Raw genomic sequence first — 21147 nt, 5'->3', positions numbered from 1 at the left:
AATTAGTCCAAGCACTGGTGACATCGGACAGTACAACCCACCCAAGCTTTGCACAGCTCCGGGCTGCAGCTGGGGAGCGGGACCGGCATGGCATCAGCGGGGCCTGGGAACCGCATCGGCCGGCAGCAAGGCTCTGGCCATGGCTGACAGGGATTTAGCCATGGGCACACACAGTACCAGCCGCTGGCAACGGCGCTGGGGCTCAGCTAGGAAAACCAGGGAGTTTATCCCCAGTGTTGCATTCTCCCCTACCCTGTACAGGGGGAAAAAATATGTGTTTTTACAATATGGTGTGCCACACCCGTGTGGCACTGGTGAGGCCGCCCCTCGAATGCTGTGCTCAGCGCTGGGCCCCGCACCCCAAGGCGGCCATGGAGGGGCTGGAGCGTGGCCAGAGCAGGGCAGCGAGGCTGGGGCAGGGGCTGGAGCACAAGGCTGGGGAGGAGCGGCTGGGGGAGCTGGGGGGGCTCAGCCTGGAGAAGAGGAGGCTGAGGGGAGCCCTCATCGCTCTCTGCAACGGCCTGAAAGGAGGCTGGAGCCGGGGGGGTCGGTCTCTGCTCCCCAGGAACAAGCGATGGGACGAGAGGGAACGGCCTCAAGCTGCGCCAGGGCAGGTTTGGGTTGGATATTAGGAAAAACTTCTTCCCCCAAAGGGCTGTCAGGCCCTGGCCCAGGCTGCCCAGGGCAGGGGCTGAGTCCCCATCCCTGGGGGTATTTAGAAGCCGAGGAGATGTGGTGCTTAGGGACATGGTATAGATGGACTTGGCAGTGGTAGGTTGACAGTTGGACTCGATGATCTTAAGGGTCTTTTCCAACCTTGACGATTCTATGATTCTATGAATATTTGTACGTGCAGACCAAGGAAAGATGAAAAAACACAATCCAGCCTCGTAATCTTTTTGCCAGGAATGGGAAGCCCACGCTTCAGCCGCAGGATGACGGGGCAGGAGGAGGCAGTGCTCTGACGAAGGCTTTTTGGTCCTGCTTTAGCTTTGTGCCATGGATTTAGCCCGAGCCTGTAGCCGCGTGGTGGAGTCAGGGGAGTTAAACGTGGGGCATCGCGTGCCGGCTCGGAGTTGCTCGGTGTTAGAGAGAACACCGGTGTGAGATCCGATGGTTTTACGTTGGTCACGACCAGCCGGTGGGTCTAAAAGGGTTGTGACAGCGCCGGGAGGGAGAGTCTGGAAAGCTTGCTGGAGAGGCAAGGAGCTAAAACTGGTTTTAGGTGGTGATCGATGAGCTTACAGAGGGACCGCGCAAATAAGAGGGGAGTCTTGGTGACAAGAAATTAATCTGCGGGGAGAACTCAAGTATTTGATGTTTCTGTACGCCCAGGAAGATGTTTTTGGGGGAAGCATCACCGTGTGCATTAGTTATGGCCCTGGCACCTCAGGACGCTCGATGACCTGCGCATCGGTGCCCTCCGTCCCTCCGCAGCTACTGGGGGAGCCGCCGCTGCAGAGGGAGCGGGTGTGCACGCACGTACCCGTTCCTGCCCAAACAGGCCGCCAGATCTGCGGATAAAAAGGAATTTTCTCCCTGCCTCATACTCAAATCATTGGGGTTCAGAGGGTTGTTTTGCTTTTTTCTCCCCTTTCTCTAACCATGGGATGTCTCTGAGATCAGCAGAGGCCCAGAGCATTACAAAAGCATCGCCTCTCTCCTGCTTTTTTCCTAGATCTCATGACTTGTTGGTATTTTATTCACTTATTGGGAAGGGTTTTGCAGCCTGGCAAGGGCAGGAGCGGACGGAGCAGAGCTCCCGGGCACCTTTTAACGGAGGATGGCAATCACTCACCCGCGTGAACGGCTGCAGAGAGCCGGTACTTGCTCCGGTTTTGCTCCGAGACCATGTTAATTCTCTCTCGCAACACGCAACGCACGCGCAAGGCTTGGCTGGAAGTTTTAAAGAAATAATTTCTATTAATACAACCACCCACAAAACTGTTGTGCCGCTCCAGCTGAAGACAGACCGGCGCCTGCCTGCCTTCAGGTGCACAGGAGTCTGCCACGCTGGACACTGCACACGGATTCGGGTTCGATGCTGGTTGCACTGAAATATCCGACGTGTGAGACTGCGAGAAGAGGACCTCTGAAATCGCAGTCCTGCCCCGGAGAGCTCTCCTCGCCGCGACGCAGTTCGAGACTGCGGCTAGCAGTCTGGCCGGCCAGAAACAGGGTAAAAAGCTCTCCCCTCCATGAAATAAAGAAGCCGAAGACTTGAATCTTTACCTTTTTTAATCAAAAACATACTCTGTTACAGAATTTCAGGAAAGTTAACTACAGTATATTATCCACAAACTAGGTCTAATGAAAAACATACAGTAAGCTACAAAGGAACTACTGGGAATTCTGTTGACCGCTTATCAAAAGGCAATGGCTAAAAGAAGAAACGCTTAACTAGGCTTTCATGCTCAAAAAACCCTCTCACGGTGAGTTTTGGGTTATGGGTACTTCGCAGCTCTCAATCCAGCTGAATCACAACTTAGTAGTGCTACCAAACTTCACCAAAAAGACACAGAAAAAGGTACTGGAGCAAGAAAGCGCTAGGTGATTTTGGTGAGCTCGAAAGAATCAAGTCCTGTAAATTTAGGAGCGATGTATCACTCGCAAGGCCCAACAGCAGCCAGCAGTGCTAAAACCTCCGGAGATTTTGTCGCGAGTAGTTCTGCTTTCCATCAGGTCTCGCCAAGTGAAACTTTGACGGCGCTGAAAAGCCAAGTCAGCTCTCGGGGACCTCAGCGGCATCGTACGCGGAAGCTGGGACTCAGCCTGGTCGTGCCTCCCAGATCATTTTCAGAAACACGCCATCAAGAATTGCGTTTTGGAGGAGGACGACGCGACGGTTCAGCATCCAGCTCCTACGTGTGACAGCTGGAGAAGTGCTTTCCGTTGGTTTCGTGTCCCTGTCCAGGACCAAATTCTACCCCGATGAGGGGTAGAAGCAACCAGCTTAGTGCTCGTGAATAACACAAATGCCTACAACGGGCAACTTGCAAATCTCAGGCCCAAGAACAGCACCGTGGTCCTCAAAAACCTGTTACAGTCATGGAAGCACTCCTCTTATCGGCAGGACCAGGCAAGACCATCGCTTTTAAGTCTTATTTTAAAAAATCAAGTAACCTCTCAAAAATTGTCCCCTGAACAATACCTGACAACGAAGCACCTTGTGATTTTATAGAGCAGATGTTAAGTAGCATGACAGGAGAAGGAGGGGAGGAAAGAGGATTTCTTAAGTCTGAATCCCACTTAGAGGAAGACCCATCTGGCTCTCTTTAACCGGTTGCGTTAAAGAAGCGACCAGCCATCCCAGTCACGCTGCGTAGCAGAGTAAAAATGCAAACCAAGGAGACAGTCCTTTCTAAAGCGCTTACTCTTCGAAGAAGAGATTAAAGATGTCTCAATAAAGACCACCATCAAGACGTAAACAACATTTGAAGGGTTCAGAGGCAGAAGCCCCCCCCCCGTATACACTGGCATAGGAATTTTTTCATGGTTCCTCGTAAAAGAATTGAGGCAGTCGTTCCTGAGCTACGCAGAGAGGACGCTGTCGTCTTTACAAGTGTCGCAAGAAGTAAGATGGTCTCAAAGGTAAGGCACAGGAGTTGGACACGGGTTCAATGACTACTGCTGCTACAGACCTGTTTTGTGACCGGGGGAGACCCTTGTCTCCTTCGTACTTTAGGTCCCTCTCTAGGGAGGGACCAGCGTTGGGTTCCCAGCGTTTCAGTACGCTGGAGCCGGTAATGAAGTGATTTATATCGCAGCCAGGGGGTCCAGGTCCCTCCGCACATCGTTATCAAGCCCAGAAAAGCGATGCAAGGAACAACCGTTTCTAACCAGCACCGCTTAGCGGTTACGGCTCCTTCCAAGAGATTCCTGTTAGAATTAAGTATTTTTAAACCATTGCAGCGAAAAGGTTTCCTCTCCTACATCTCTACCGTGTTAACTTTAAACGCCCTCGCTTTCAAAACTACCACCGCCACGGCTAAAGCCGTCCAAACCTTCCGGTGCTAATCCCAGCTCTCCAGTACACGAAGCGAAATCCCGAAGTAGTCCAGCACAACGCTTTTTTTGAGGAGCGCACAATTGCGGGCGAGAAACACAGGGGTGATTACTTCATCGAAAGAACTAAGCAGAGCAGACACGGGAACAGGATCGCAAGGCAAGAGATTGCTAGCTGAAAAAATACTTGCTAAATTCATTGAATTTGAGACGTTCGGAGCTGAAGAGGAGCCGCGATTCTGGCATTCTTGACATCCCTGCCTACAGCGCGTATGGGGATCATCACGGCTGTCAAGTAGCTGTAGCTCTTTTTCCGAATCTCAGAAAAAGACATAAATGCAAGACTGTCAAAGACTCAACGCGCTGCTGCTGAAGGGTTTCCAATCCATTATGCACTGCCTTTTATGCCTTGTCATACGAAATAAAAGTGCAAAAATTAAGTTAAAGGCATATTAAAAACTACGAATGAGATTCATTTTGCCCTTTACCGGTTACGACTGCATCTTATCGGTAACTGCGGGGTGGATAAGATGAATGCCATTTCAGTATTTTTACTGCCTCACACAATGTTCAGCTTTCTCCTCTTGGTTCTGATAAACTCATCTGACGTTATTTTGCTGTTCTATTCCGAACGCTTTCGGCCATCTAAATACTACACTGTAGGTACCATTCACTGTAGGTAGAGACTTCAGGAGACTTGCAAAACATCTGCAAAAAAACCTGGTCTTAGCAGCTGAATTCTTTCAGACTGTAATACAGGCAAGAACACCAACAGGTGGAAACAATCTTTCACTATTTTACCAAAGTTTGGCACAATCAAAACGCAAGCAACTGGTACAGAGGGTTTTCTGTGAAGTAGCCCTATACAGATCAGCCATCCTCCAAGATCAGCACCTTGCAGAACCGCAAAGGTCAACAGGGAGTAAGCTCACGGACTCCTAATCCAAGGACGAGTCTGTTATGAGCAATTCATCGCTCAGAAGGCTAGATGCTTCCCAAAAGGCAAGGCACCTCGAACCCAGCAGTAAGAGCAGGGCAGATGATTCGAAAGGGAGGTCGGCAAGAAGAACGCGTAGTCAGGCTTTTCATTTCTTCCCCCAAAATCAAGTTTTCTGCTGTGGATGAAGCGTAACGGAGCTGCTGGTTAACGAGCTGAGGATGGAGGTAGTCAGAATCCTCTACTGGAAGCGTTCCTCAAGAATCCGAAGCAGCATGCTTTTCCAAACTAGATCATGAGGAGAGAAAGGAAAATGAAAAAGGTTTTCAACTAAAGGTCTTGAGAAAAGCAAACGCTATTTTTCCAAACGTCAAGAAATTGCTGCTTAAGAGGAAAAAAAAGTGATCTCATTAGAAGTTAAGTCTGAAGAAGGCAAGACTGTTAATGAAAATATGGAGAAAACTCTTCCATTTCTGGCCATCGCTCCAAAGTCATCCGTCTTCTGCGCTTCCACGCCCAAGACAGAAACAATGACTGCTGACTTCTTTCGTAAGAATTCAGCGTATGGGGGAAGCAATACCTAAACACTGTGTGTCATCGCCTTCTCCAGATTCCTGAAACTATGCAAGAAACTTGGCAAAAACCTTCTGAAGAATCTCTTCCAAGACTTCTACTTATGTTAACCACTACAACTGTGCTGCCAGGTCGGCTCAGTACAGCACGGCAGGCAGATCGAACCGGCAGCGCTTGGAGGACTTAAGTCGGAGTCTACGTACTTCTAAGCCTGCTTAACTAAGCTCCAACTCCCTACACGTATGCTGAAAAATAAGGAATTCCTGCTCCCTCTTCATACCCCATCAAATAGCCAGGAGATATCCTCAGGACATGCTTTTAGTGAGAAGCGGTGAAGGTAAGAAAAATTGGCCTTGCTTCCCGGCGAGTTGAAACCAACAAAAATTCCTACCGCTCCTGGCTGCTGCTGCTGCTGGTCTTGCAAAGGGAAGTAATCCATCACTCAAGATCAACGGTTTCAAGGTGCAGAATTACATAATAGAAGCAAACTAAATTTATAAAAAAAAAAAATCAGGGTTTTCATAATTTTATTTATACTATTAACTAGAGAGAAAGCATACATATTGTATCTGTCATACAGTCAATACATTTGCATTTTTTTCTACTATAAATTCTCTATACAAAGTCATTGCCAATTGATACGGTCATTGATGGCATAGGGCTTAAAATAACCGAGAGGTATAAAAACAAGTTTGCCATCTTGCCCTGAGTGGAAATGGTGAACAGATACAAAAACTGGATCCTAAATATCGATGTAATATTATACATGATTCAATGGTATATGCAAGTAAAAAGAGTCATGCAACTTTTTAAAATACCTGCCAAGTTTTACTTGAGTAAAATCATAGAAGTCAGTAGTAGTTATGAAAATATGTTCCTGCCATTAGGTACTCATTACGCAATTTCAGTGGCAACTTTGCAGACTGGGAACTTCATGTTATATTTAAATTGAGTGCCAGCACTGAAAGTATCCATTTCCTGTAGTGTTTTAAAACTCACGTGTCTATATAAATAAAAATCTACGATATCTTTTTTTAAAAACTAGTGAAGGAAAAGCCACATTGCTTTTCCTCGCTATTTTTAATCAATGCCAACAACGTATGCCTCATCCCTCACTTTTTGGCAGCTTAGAAGCTTTTAATCCGGAAAAATCATAACGAGATCGTCAACAAAATAAAGAAGTCTTCTGTTAACTATTGTTCCCTAAAAAGAACATCACAAATCAGCTGGAATTTTAAAGTTGCTCTAAGGTAAATGTTTATAACTATTAGAAGGAATTTTCAGATATAAATATATATATAATATATATTCTGCATACAAAAGGCTCCTGTGAGGCTTATCACCAAGATGCCATATTAGAGAAGGAAAGTTTCGAGGGGAACAAACCCAATACTGTAAAGTCTCTATAAGGCGTTTACCTTTCACTTTAAGCCCTGAGCCATGTATTATGACAATTAAGTTCTGAAAATAACTCAAATCCAAATTCTGCATGTTCAGTTTCTTTCTGCTAAGAGCAAGGCGGCAAACACATTTTTAAAACCTGGTTTTAGAAGATTAAGCAGAACAAAAGTAAAATATATCTTCAGGTTATAAACAGAATTGTATTTTACAATCCACCATCCTCACAATATAATGGCCCACAGCAGTGCAGCAGAGGGATCTCAGTCTAAAGGTTGTGGGTCTGCAATAGGCATGGTATGAAGTACTTCATCTAGAAGCTGGAGGGCACGGTGTAAGTGAATTTCAATCCAGCACGGTGTCTCTTTGATGCTCTGTCTTGGGTAATCAGGTCCCCAACCTTTTACAAAACTCATCCTGAGTATGCATAAGCGGCGAAGGTCATCTACACCAATTCCAGCAGCGGCTGACAAACCTAAACAGGAGAGTTGTCAAGTAAGTGTTCACAGACATGCTCTTTTATCATGTTTGTTTAGCCATTCCTGTTTGCTTGGCTCTTTCTTCGGGTACAATGCCCTCTCACCACAATCCGTATTTCTAGATCTCTGCCACAATGAACGCAGCAATTATTTTGCATTTCTTCCAATTACATTTTTTTTTTCATCATTCTGCAATCTTGAAAGGGTGTTGAAACATAAAACTCCTTATGATAAAGCAGACATGATGAAACGTTAACGCCTCATGTGATACAACACGTGTAAACCTTATTTAGGAAATACAGTAAAAAAAAAAAAATACTTATACTTGAGGTTTGCCAAATGCTGCTTTTGCAGCATAAGAACTCAAGACTGGTCGCCTGCAGGAAGCTGGGTTAACAAATTATACTACTTACATCTAATAAAATAAAAAGATGAATACAGCTGCCAAACTTCAAATCACAAGTATGGCTATGACAGAAGTTAAATACATTCCCCAAAATGCCTTCAGCAATTTACAGGATAGCTGGCAAGAGCCATTTGGCAATACAAGGAATCCAGAAAACACTGTGGCACGTCAAGCAGTCTGAGACAAGTAAGTCCTTACACTTTGAAAAGTACTTGGGTATGATTTCAAGGATCTAGAATTTAGCAACTAAGAAAACTCTAGCCCAAAATAACTTAAAAAAAAAAAATAAATACAAAGAAAGAAAAACACCCTCACACTCTCTTCTTCTTCTTCTTCTCAAGAATCTTAATATTAAGTTTCCCTAAACCTAGTCAAGGCCTTTGTCACTCAGTAATCCCCATTGTTTTGAGTAATGCTTTTATGGGCTTAGATCTCAAAGACTATTTTTCAAGCTTGGGTCTAAGCAGCCAAAAGTCTCTCTGTTTGAAGTAATAGGGTTACGCTATTTGACCTTGTTTATAAATGTTTCTGTTGTGCCGCATACCCAACATGCCCTGAAGACCAGAGAGTGAAAACTGGTGTGCGGAGCAGGTACGAAGTGAATGAATCCAGACTTACCGCGATGCCACCCCAGCCCCACCTCGCCCCAATCCTGCTACCTCAGTCCAAGTTCAGTGGTACTGCTGCAGGGGCAGCGGGTGGATGGGTGCCGTTACGAGGGAGAGCTGTGTTATTTGTTTTCAGGTGAGGAAAAAAAGAGACCGAGCAGTTAATGTACTTACTAATGGCTGGGGCTATTCCACCTACTGATCCCGGTCCAGGGATGTTTCCGGCTACTGCTGCAGCTTGAGCAGCGGCAGCAGCTTGGGCAGTGGCAGCCTGCTGTTGCATCTGACGATGACATTGGCGTAAATCAAACACCTTTAAAAAAAAAAAAATTATCAAACTATGTAGACTTACTGAAATCAATGAAGGAAAGAATTCCTCAGCACCCATCCCCAATAATCCAGACCTCTCTCCTCTCCCAAAGCAACTTCTACGGTCTCACCATATGCTTGGGTCAAAGCAAACCCTCCCTGACTAGTTTAATTTCCAACAGAAATGATCCATCAAAGCTGATTCTTAGCGACTCTTCTTATATGACGTTACCGCCACCGGCAATACCAGAACCTGGCTGAGCTGAGCAGGCTAAAGCAGCACCCTGTGCGGAACTGACCGCAGGATCAACGTCTGAAGGATGCTACGGGCTCATAAAATCCTGACTTTTTTACTTAAATCCCAGGATTTCCAGCAAATAGGCATGTAAATAAAATGGAAAACAACAAGTCCTGCTTAACTTTGTCAGACTTTATTCTTCTTCGCCACTTTACTGAAATGTGTTAGTCTATTTAAAAGAAATACCAATAATTGATAGGCCTGAAGTTTCAGCAGCTAGGTTTCAGGTTGGTGGCATTTTATATCTTTGTGATCAGGCTTGGCACTAATATACAGAGGAACTCTGGTCTCGTACTAGAAAACTCATACACAGAGGCCAGCGGGGTTTCGTTCACCTTCATTACACAACCTGCCTGCAAAACTGAGGATTAAAAGAAAAAAAAAAATCACTGCAAACTTCAAGCAGTTTATCTCCAATTCAAGAATGATTTTTTACAAGCGTGACTTGTCCTAAGTAAAGTTTGAAGCCTGGCACAGGCATGTGCAAGTAAGAACCTCCTGAAAATAAATTGTTTCTATGCAACTTTCTCTGACCTCTGGATCACTTCACGTTCGTAACACTTTAACACGCACTTTACGCTTCTACTGCGTCTATATATACTTTCCCAACTTTTCTTGTTTTGGAGAAAGAGTAAAGAAACAGATAACCTATGCTAAAAATTTTGGTAGCAGTTAATTTAAAACTGTAGGGCTAAAAATACAAAAAACTGCTATCAAGGTTGTGACAAAATACAAAATTAGTTACTTTAGTATTGTTTATATATTAGTTACTAGTAGTATCTAGATGATACTTTCAGTTCAGAGTCATTTAAGAAAGTCATCTTAAGCGATTTGTCAAAGGGAAAGTTTTAGGTTTTTTTAAAGGATAATGAAAAGCAGTTACATTTATTTCAGCGTCGCATAGCTTCCCTACCATTTACAAGAACCAAATGTATGCTATTTCCCCCACAATTTTCATCTAGGAAGAGCCAACCGACCTTTATATATGCACTTGGGTAAATCTTGTGAACAGCATCCCCCGGCGCACGCCCTGCTTCTCTATCCAGGTAGTAACTCTGAACAAAGACCGCGTGGTCGCTGAGGCATCTCACCCACACGTCGCCTTCTCCTTTGCACTCCAGCTGCACCCCTTTCCCTATGTGCAACCTAAAAAGAAACACCGTTCCAATGCGCCTGTGTATACGTACTATAAATCACACCTTTACTAAATAAACCATAAACGATTCTCCAGCTCTCAGTCGTTTGTGATACATTCATTTACACTCCATTCATACAAGGACTTGAAATTGTAGTTGTTATCTTATATCTAAGTTAGTATACAGTTACACAAAATCTGTAAAGTAAAAAATGGTCTGTAATACCACGTAAAGATCTATGGGAAACACAGAACGTAGAAGCAATGATAACTGAGTAGCAACTACCGTGCTCACTGACAATACAGAGCTGGGATACCAAACGCATTCAGTTCTGTTCCGAAGTGTAAAATCCCACAAGCATTCCAGTATAGAAAGTCACTCGAGTGTATACACAAAGCCACATTTGAATGCAGAACGGTATGCTCATTTGGATCACGTTACAGCAATCTAGCGTTTTGACTGTCATAATGCAACGTTTCTGAAGAGGCGGAATCATTTTATTCCTTTTCGTTTCAAAGAAGAAGAAAAAAAATTACAAGATTGCTTCGGTTCTCTGTGCTTCCACATCAAAGCCTAGCACGTGCATGGTGAGAACGATCGAAAATCCAACTAGCTCTCCATCAACCTTCCTTTGCTCCTTTGACAAATCTATATATTGCAGTTATTCTCACATCACTCTGTGGTGTGGAGAGCTAATATTCAGCTTGCATACATAATGGCACGAGTTGCTAATTTTATCCTCGAAGGCACAGCCTTTGAAAGCAATGAAAAGCAACGCGCTATTGCAAAGCGCTGAAGGTCTTTGCCACCCGCTTCACATTTTGAATGTATTACAGTAGCGGCCTAGAAAGATACACTCTCCTGGAGTTAATTCAGTTAAAAGAAACGTACCACACTTGTCATTTCAAAAGGGAGGCACAGACTGAAGGCAAAACAAAATATTAGCAAATACCACGGACAGCTGGAGCTTTCGGGATCTGCAGAATACCTTGCTCTCTCGATGGCTTCTGTTCTATGCACGTTGGAAAGCTGGCCCAGGCAAAAACGGTCTCCTCCAGAAGGATCCACATATCCATCAACAGTAACAATTGGACAGCTTGAAGGGACCTTAAACGTTTCCCCAACTTGCACGTCCATTTCAAAATATGCGATCGAACACCAATATTCTGGAGCTAAAAAATATATACAATTAACTGACGGGAAGGCTTAAGAAAAACCTATAAACCCATTCCAATCAATTAAGCCTTCTGCAACCGCTTTTGTCGTTCAGAGTAAGAGTGCGCACTCACATAAGCAAGTTCAGATAGACAAAGACAGGTCTGCTAGCACAGAAAAATCCTACCTACTACAACGAACGTGGGCTTGTCGTTTTTATTGGAGCACACATCAATGCTAGGGTTTTTATGGAGTTAAGATCTTACAAGTCTTTGTACGGTTTATCGTTCCAGATAGATTTTGTAAACCATCTGCATTCCTGCACCTTATGACTACAGCTTGATTTTGTCCTCCTTTAGCGTAAAGAAAGTAAAACGTATATGCCTATTCATGGTGAGGCTGATAGAAACGAACTCTCAAACAGATCTGGCTTAATTTATATATATACACACCTCCTAGGTGAAGTCAGTTTTCTCTATCCTCCCTGCAAAGCAAAGCAAATTTGGCAAGCAGTGCAACGGGGGAAAAACATCAAAGATCCCCTCCTGATCTTGTCTGCACACAAGAAAGTCAGGTTTGGGATAAAACAAGGAAGTATTAAGCAAGGGAACAGAACAAAATGGCATGTTTTAATAGCAAAGAGGTGCCTTTTAACTCATCCTATTTTAAAAAGAAAAACTGGCTATAAAGATGATACTTGGAAGAAGCTACCATGTGAGGAAAGGAAACCCTGACTCCCTAGAGGATGCAACTAAAGCCCAAACACTCAGGTAAGCGAGGAAACCTGACAAAGCAAAGGGATTTTGTATACGTGTATCTGCCGCTTGCGTGCTACCTGGGAGCAACTGGCTTGTCAAGCCTTCTGCGCAGTTCGTCGTGCGTGCTTTCAGTGTTAGAGTTTCTCTCTGCAGACACATTAAATCCTAAAGTTGCCATAAGCTTAAGTCATTGGGGATTTTGGGGAGGTGATGGTGCCCCTGCGCTGGGCACTGGTGAGGCCGCCCCTCGAATGCTGTGCTCAGCGCTGGGCCCCGCACCCCAAGGCGGCCATGGAGGGGCTGGAGCGTGGCCAGAGCAGGGCAGCGAGGCTGGGGCAGGGGCTGGAGCACAAGGCTGGGGAGGGGCGGCTGGGGGAGCTGGGGGGGCTCAGCCTGGAGAAGAGGAGGCTGAGGGGAGCCCTCATCGCTCTCTGCAACGGCCTGAAAGGAGGCTGGAGCCGGGGGGGTCGGTCTCTGCTCCCCAGGAACAAGCGATGGGACGAGAGGGAACGGCCTCAAGCTGCGCCAGGGCAGGTTTGGGTTGGGTATTGGGAAAAACTTCTTCCCCCAAAGGGCTGTCAGGCCCTGGCCCAGGCTGCCCAGGGCAGGGGCTGAGTCCCCATCCCTGGAGGTATTTAAAAGAAGTGTAGACGTGGTGCTGAGGGATGTGGTTTAGTGGTGGGCTTGGCAGTGCGGGGTTAACGGTTGGACTCAATGATCTTAAGGGTCTTTTCCAACCTAAACGATTCTATGATTCCATGACTCAGCACCTTTGCTGACTATAAGGGCCCATTTCCACAAAAGGGGAACACAGCTGGCACTTAAGCAGCTTGTTGGGCAGGGCAAAGAAAATCAGCGCTGCAGCGTACTCAAAACAGGGGAAGCAGAAGAGCTAACACGGTAGGACCTAAACACAGCAGCCTGATAAGCCAACGGGAAAAACAGCTCTCCCGGTGCCAGAGGTGGTACTCGTTCGTTACAAAGCGCGGCACCCAAAAGCACACCTACTTATCTTAAGAAACTGTTGTTCTGTTTTTATTAGAAAAGAATAAACCAAGGTGCCTGAATTCCTTTAGGTTTTTTAATCTTCAAATAAATACTCATGTCTCTCAGGACTGAAAAGGGTAAAATCAACAGGCGAATCAATACGGTGAAAAAGACATACTAAATAATATGAAGTACCATTTAGCTTACAGTTAAGTTCAGCCAACAATTATCAAGAGTTTTATTTCTGGTACTGATGTACTCACTGGCCGATGAATAAGTGAGTTAAACTTTTAGGCTTTTCAACTCTGCAGCTCTCCCTGTGCAGGCAACAGCTTTGCTGTTGTTAAAAACAGAGTACCACCTTGCACCTGCAACGGAGCTAGCTTGCACCGCAGGACAAGGCTTCTTCGGTTCCATGAACTGCTACCGTTAACGAAGACTCTTGGCAAGAGCCAGCTTGTATGCAAACAGCACCAAAATGCTAAGAAGGGCGATATCTGTCTTTCAGGGTATCTGGCTGTGATGCTGGACTTCTAGATCATGGGTCCAAGAGGGCTTTGGCATGAGCTAAACTCCATGATGTTTCTAAGCAGGCAAAAAGTACAACTTCAGGCACCCTGCAAAGTTTAGGATCAAGGACATTCCGAGTTCAGACACCTCCGGCTCAGCGTGGGTTTGAGGACTGCAATTTTTGACTTGGGCATCTAAATTAAATTCAGTTCACAGAGTACGTCACTATTTCAAAACAGAGGTGCGAATTCAAAAGACGACTTATCACAAAATGGTTCCTCTCCTTTCCTCTGCTTTTGAAACTCTCTCTCACAAATTTCAGAGTACTTGATACAATTAAAAAAAAAAAAAAAAATCCACAACCAGACTCAAAGCAGGAAGTTATTAGCTTCCACAAATCTTAGCATTACACGTTAGATTTTACTCACCAGGATGATTTGATATAGGAGGCTGGAATGCGAGTTCATTGTGAACTGGCCCTTTAAAAGAAAACATGCAATTTGTTTTACAGAAGGAAAAATAAGGTTTTCTTTCTTAACTTGTTTTCCTATGAAAAGAAGAGACTTGCGAGGATGCCAGATGTTATAAATCCCAGTAATTTCTGAATCAATTGGCCAAATCTGACATGGGAGAAAAATGCCCACAGAAGAAGTACGCTCTTAGAGGTTTCCTACAAAAAAATCACAAGTTGAGTAGAGCAAAGAGCTCCATTAGTATCCCAGGAGGAAAGGCTGCATGCTGCTCAAGCCCCGGGAGAGAGCAGAAACCAGACGTAGCATGGAGGTGTAATAGAATTAGGACTTCGGCTTCACATCTGCCCCCAGGTTGGGCAAGGAGAGAATCATTACATAGAGGCACATGATATAAATCTGTCAGAAACCACACTTCATTAGTTCATCAATCACAGAACAAGTTGCCCAGCATACTGTGGACTTGTCCGTAAGAAACACTCCCTGAAGATGGAAAAAAGCCCTAGAGAACTCATTTTCTAAAGAAAAAAATACTGAATACGGTCTTGGTATTGGTCAGTTTATCCTCTCCACTTCCATAAACTCACTAGGTCCCTTACGGGCAGCAGCGAACAAGAAGGAAAGACTTAAACATAGTATTATAAGTAACAGCAGCTTTCGCAACAAGATGTCAAAACAGGCACAACGTTGGTAGGTGTCAAAACATGCAACTTTCTGAAGTGAGAAATGGCAGCAGCCAAGAAAAGCTCTATGTGGTATCACCAGCCAGTTACAAATATTAATTATGGAAAGATACGTGCACTGAGAAACGTTTATAGAGTATCTACAGCACCACTGAAGTTTTCACTGACAAATAAGATGATAAATGAAGTGGGATCCTAACAGAACAAAATAACGAAACTTAATAACTGTACCTAAACCACAATTTTCTTGATAGAGACAAGCTGAAAAGTCATTTTAACATTAACTCACTGTATAGTCTCCCCTCCACTAACAACGACTGCTGCAAACAAGTGATCTGGTTAAGCACTATATTAGGAAAAAAAGAACCATTCCAGCTTTTTGCCACAAAATTTAGAAAAATGTAAATTTGGGTGGGGTTTTTTTGCACTATACTCTTATAATGTATCTAATCTATTGTATTCATCTACTGCGCTAGACACTTCTTATACTAGAAGTTTGATCGCTTTTTTTTTTTCTCTTTCCCATCTCCTGTACCTTAAAACAAGAGGTTGTGGTCCTATTTCGTAGGTGAAAAAGATTTTCAAGTGTGTGTGCCAAACGTACTCACGAATCAGGTGGTGGCAAGACCACTTTATTGAGAAGTACTTTCCTGCACGAGCTTTCACGAAGTTCTTTTAGGCTAGTGCACACGGACATACATCTTCTAAAGCTTAATGTTGATTGTTACATCATTAAGACACGACTTCAAAATTTCTAGAAAATAAAACCTGCCAGGAACTTCCAAGTTTTGAAAGAAAAATATCCAAACACCACATTCTGAATCAACTTCCTTTTCCGCAAAGGAAATATTTACTACAAGATTGCAAAGCTTTAAAACCAGAAGTTTAGAAAGGAAATGCTAGTTTTGTTAGGTATAGTAAGACACCTATAATATAGATGGTATCGCTATAGCTATCTGAATTTCTAATCTCTGCTGCTTTAACAGAGGAAAGTCCATCAAGCTCTTACATTTAACTGTCAGAATATACTAAATATAGCAATGGTAGTGCTATAACAAAAAAAAAAAAAGGATTTGAGGGTAAAGAATAATCACAAACGAGCCCTCACCATTCAAGAAAACTGAAAACAAAGTGATTTGAAAATCCGCACTACTTACAGTAATGTCCAGGATGCATAGGTGGATGATGCTGAAGATGGCCATTCTGGTGGTGAGGTATGGTGGGTGTGTAGGCTGCCGTCCGACTTCCAGTCCAAGTTGTAGTACTATCTAGAAAAAAGAAAAAAGAAAAAAAAAAAAAAAAAAGGAGTGGTTGGTTTTTAAGGGAGTTTTTCCGCATCTCACTTCTAATCCTCTATTTCTCCTGAACATTTGGAAACTGGTTTTAGAAAACTAAGAAGAGTGCACATATGTATATACTCACTGTGATGGTAAGTAGCTGGCTGAGCTGTAAACCCATTCTGCTGAGTTCCTGGCTGAGGCCCTGAAGCAATCTGTAAGAGTCCATCACTATGGCTACCTGTCAATATACTGGTAGGTTGACCTGGTAAAAGAACACACTACCTATTCATGAACGTTCCAAAATTTGAATTAAGAAGAGCTCAGCACTACTGGGTAGGAAAATACACCCAACTAAGGGCACTGCAATACACAGTTCCTACAAGTTTGGTTTCAGTATTTTTTTTCCACCCACCAGAGTGTCTTAGGCAAGATGCTCTGCATCAGCTAATATTGACTCTGACACCCTTAATATTTTAGGAGTAGAAGTATGCAGAGAACTCTCTTTATCAACCGCATCTTTGTTTTGCTCACATCTCATTTTTCAGTTCCAAAGGAAAGAAGAAGAGATGTCACAGGTTTTGTTCAATAACAACATGAGGCGATTTGGTGTGAATCCAAACAGGCCAACGGTAGGCCCAATAAGTTGCTTATTTTCAGCATATTATAACTACTGTTCCTAAGGAGGACGTTTGCTTAAATTTATGTTCCTCCAAAACGGACTGAACAGTACTTTATTTTTAAAAATAGTGCTTGAATAGAGCTGCATACATCACTGGACTCCTTCCTAAGAAAGCTGCTCGTTTTTTTTTTTTTCCTCCCAAGTAAGTATTTCAAGAATTGTCTAAGCTTTAAAGTAAAACTACAGATATTTCAGAACAGGTTAACAGAATTTGATTTTAAAAGGCTTCAGCTCAGCCATTAACACTAAACTGATCAGCAGTTTCACAAGTACACTTGCACTCTCAAACTGGTGTGGCTAGCAGAATTTAACACATCGAAAACTTGAACTAAAACCTAAAACCGAGCTTTTTTTCCTGTCCGCTTGGCTCCAACAATTATAGCACTGATGAGAAAAAGTTATTATTAACGGTTGTGCAAAGGCGATACAATTAAACTGCCTATCCTTTTTTCTCTGCTGGAGACAAATACAGACATCGTATCCCAGCTTGGCAAAACCATCGTCAGTTTTAGCAAAAAAGTTGTCGGCTAAAATTAAAGAACATGATCAAAACACCGTGCCACCATAATTCAAATTGGATAACACGAAATCCATTCTAGTCACATATCTTTGATATTAAGGTGACGAAGAGCATGTGAAACCCCTCCAAACTTCATGGTTTCCCTACGTTAGGGCTGCAGGACACTGCGTACTTAACTGCTTTATCGTCCCGCTGGAGTGAAGTGTGAGGTTTGATGTTGGTAAACCAGACTCTTCCACTTGTAACCAAATACACACAGAAAAGTAAGAAAAAACTTCAACGCAGCACTCCAACGGACTCGTGAAAATATGAATCAGGGCTGTCACTTAGGCAGCACAGCGGGCCATTATAAAAATAATCAAGTTAAAACTGGAAGACTCCTTTTGTCAGCTGTGGAACGCTACAGAATTGGCTGAAAAACTCTCGATACTGCCACCTTACAGCATATCCGTATGTGGTACCGCTTGCTGTTTTAATAAAAATAATAAAAGAATTCCATTCCTATGAGAATTATTCCAATAACAGCCATAATGTTTTGTCAGCAGTCAATTGTCTTAACATTGTATCGCTGAACCTTTGGCATATCCAAAACAGTCTCGTAACGCTCGGGTAGTGTCAGTCTCACTGAAAAAAGACTGGGTCACCAGGAAAAGTTACTCAAATTATGCTCCGAGTTAAAACCTTACGTTAACACTTAGGAGACTGCCTAGATCATATCGCCACGCACTTCAGCGGCGTGGCGTGGCAGCAGCACAGTTCCAACGCAAGATCTGCTTTGGCAAAAATCAGTGGTTATCTTTGCACTTTTTTCACAGTTTAGTATTTCATATAATCTCGATGATCTTACTTGTTGAAGCCACAGGAATGTTGGGAAAATTAGTGGTGCTGGTAGTGCTAGCCTCAGTAGGAGCTAACATGGCTGGGGTGCTATAAGGCTCTGTAGATGCCCTGTTACTTGGTGGATGCTGGATGGTTTGGACTGAATGGCCTTCGGCAGAAGACAACGACGGCTGCCCCTCGTAGTCATGAACGTATTCGTCTTTCACCAACATGCTTGATGGAGCTGCGAAGAAGCGAACGGTTAAACAGGCACAGCAACTCCATTTTCAGGATTTAACTACAAATTGCACTGCTACTTTCAAGCAATAAGGGTGCTATTAAAACTACTGGGGGGAGGATTTAACCGCTATAAACATCGCTAAGGCATTCCTCTCAATTACAAATAAACACTTCAAGTCAGCAGCAGGGAATTTTGAAGCGTAACTGGATGGAAAAGCAAACCGTTTATTTTGCTTACTGCTATCAAACAAGCAGTTTGGTCCCCCAGTAGTGGACTCCAACAGCATTTTGTTTTCTAGTCCATCATCGTGTTATTGGACGTGGTTAATAAAATGGAAAAGCATGCTTTTTGTCAAGCACCTAAATATATGTTAACGCAGTAGCTAACAAACCAATTCCTAGCATACAAGTACACATAAAGGTCCTATGAAAAATGTAATTCACGAACGCAGCACGTAAAAAAAAACTTCATGCATCCCTCAAGTAATTTTAAGCAACTCCCATCCAAATTGACTAGAAACATGAAATTCGCATTCAAAGACAACAGAACGCTACTCTATATTTAACACTGTAGTCCCTAATTCAGAATATTCCACATACGGCGTAAGGAAATTACTACCATCGCCTCTACAAGAATTTATTTCTATATATCCTACTGAGCACGCTCAAGTAAAACCCTTAGGCTGCATTAGCTCCCATGCTCATTTTTAAAGCAGCCTTAAATATGTTAAAATCTAAGGGCAATTTTCTGTTTCCTGCTGCAAAAACAGTAGCGGGACAAGGAAACACTTATTGTGTCTTTAACTGCTGGCTAGTAAGCTTTGATTCTGTACAAAAAGATCATTTTTCAGAAGACAGGGGTAACAACGCAAATTAGCAGAGAGGAGCACCCAAGTTAAAGCTTGTGAAGTTCACAGTTTGTCGGGTCGCTTGGGGTTTTTTTTAAGTCCTTTTTACTTGAATACTTCTAATAATGTGCTAAAAACATTGGATTACCCAAATTTCCTTCTCTAGGAATTTCTTCTGGAAGGGAAAAAAAAAAAAAAAAATCTGTTTTGAAATAAAGCAGTTACCAGCTGCACAATCTCAGATTTCTGAGTAACGTCCATTGGACATTTAATGTCCAATTTCTCTCAAGTTTCAGGGAGAGCAAGAATATTAGATTGCTTCATTCAATTGCATATTAATTACAGAATTTCTATTATTTTCTTGCTAAACTACATATTAATCGTAAGCATCTATTATTCTCAGTTCAATTAATTAGTATATCACACAGGCGGACACATTTTTGGGTGGTTTGTTGTTTTAATCAGCAGCCTTCAACAGTGAGGTTTTTGTTTTTCTCTTCTGTTGGGGTTTATAACTTGCAGGCGATGAAAACAGAACATACCTACAAGCTGAGCTGAAGCCTCAATTTAAAGAATTGATCAATACTTGCCTCTCATATGCTACTTAGCTGGTTTTCCAAAACCAGAGAGACAAATGCCTTCCCATCTGCTCTCTACGTTCCCTCCCAAGGAGATACACAGGAAAAAACCGCGTACACGCTGAAGAGTTTAACACAGTTCGTGCCCGTAGAAATGCAACAGTAAACAGAGCTACTTACCAGAACTCTGTAGTGTCAGTCCTGAGAGATCTTTAAAAAGAAGAAAAAGAAAAGGGGGCGGGGAGGATTATATACACAGAGATCTTCGACAGCGTTTGAACATTAAGTTTACAAGCCTTTACAAATTAGTACTACAGACTCTACGTATTATACCCCCTCCACCACAACGCAAGTCTCAACGCTAAGTTATTCCTAGGATGGACGTTAACGGTAAGAACCGTGCGCAAAGCCAACAGAAAGGCTTAAACAAAAGCCACAAACTGTTCTTTCAGATTTGGAATAAAGGTAAAAGAAAAATTCCGTTAAGACGACGGACAAAGGCACACGAGAGTCATTTATAATTAGATCATTAAAAGTTAATGTTTCTAATTTAGGCCTGCATTTTCTACCCTCAAAAGGAAAACAGTTTACATTTTATTCCCACTGTTCCACTTTAAATCAAGAGTCTACTTACCGATGCCAGGCGATACTACACGCTCATAATGGTAAGGATTTACACAGACACTGTCACATTTTAAGTCAAAAGCATACTGACAATATTTAACATGCTTGAGTTCATTTTTATGAAGATCAGGCCACCTCCAAAGACGAGCGTAAATCACATGAGGGAATCCCTTGCGACCAGCCACCTAAAAAGTTAGACACAAAAGTTGATTGGGAAAGTAGCAAGACATTTCACTTTACTTAGTGAGGAGCAAAGCTGGAAGAGGACAAACAACAAGACAACCTCTCTCCATCATCAAAATATGAAAAAAAAAGGTGGTGTACAGTTTACCCACGTTCTGTACTCAACAGAAATAAATTTCTATCAGGGTTTTTGCTACGGTTAAGTCAACACTGTGATTCTTAAGAAAAAATACTGGATACAAAATGGCAGAAGCAGAATTTGTGCTTAATGTAGTATGTATGGTCACCTTCCCCACCATGGATGATGAAGGAGCTTTGCCCCAGAAGAAGAGGAACGAGGCACTAAGCTACACTATAAGGAATTTACAAGTAGAAGAATGCCAATCCATTATACTGAAAAAAACCAAAAAACAAAAAAAAATGCTTCTAGGGTAGACAGAAAGCTAGCCAGCAAACATGACATCTGTCCTGGAACAAGGAAATCGCAACCCAAGCTATACAGGTACTGAGTACTGACGATATAAGGCTAACGTAAATCCTCAGTGCAGACTCCTTGGAGTACCTTAGCAAGGGATCATAGGTCTTTCTTCACACTGCTGACCAACACAGAGCTAACAGAAGCTTGTAGTGAAAATACCAGGATAAACAGCCGATTTTGTTACGT

General features: G+C 43.1%; 1 protein-coding gene across 2 annotated transcripts in view; it reads right to left on the bottom strand.

Moving 5' to 3' along the window:
* Window positions 1-2220: 2220 nt before the first annotated feature.
* LOC309601855 (mothers against decapentaplegic homolog 4) overlaps window positions 2221-21147 on the bottom strand; it is a 29203-nt gene continuing 10276 nt past the window's right edge. Inside the window, exons 3-12 of one of the 2 annotated variants that reach the window (XM_082335054.1) lie at window positions 20311-20485; window positions 19857-19886; window positions 18039-18254; window positions 16135-16254; window positions 15870-15980; window positions 13988-14038; window positions 11138-11321; window positions 9991-10159; window positions 8581-8719; window positions 2221-7388 (exon numbers count right to left, since the gene is read on the bottom strand). In XM_082335054.1, the coding sequence (XP_082191180.1) occupies window positions 7177-7388; window positions 8581-8719; window positions 9991-10159; window positions 11138-11321; window positions 13988-14038; window positions 15870-15980; window positions 16135-16254; window positions 18039-18254; window positions 19857-19886; window positions 20311-20485 (1407 nt within the window). In that variant the 3' untranslated portion in view covers window positions 2221-7176. The remainder of the gene's footprint in view (window positions 7389-8580; window positions 8720-9990; window positions 10160-11137; window positions 11322-13987; window positions 14039-15869; window positions 15981-16134; window positions 16255-18038; window positions 18255-19856; window positions 19887-20310; window positions 20486-21147) is intronic. The other variant, XM_082335055.1, reaches the window with a different exon arrangement.

Source organism: Platalea leucorodia (genome assembly GCF_965183815.1).
Source record: "Platalea leucorodia genome assembly, chromosome: W".
In the NCBI taxonomy this organism is placed as follows: domain Eukaryota; kingdom Metazoa; phylum Chordata; class Aves; order Pelecaniformes; family Threskiornithidae; genus Platalea; species Platalea leucorodia.
Note: the sequence above shows the minus strand (reverse complement) of the source record. Positions and strands in the feature narration are given on the sequence as shown.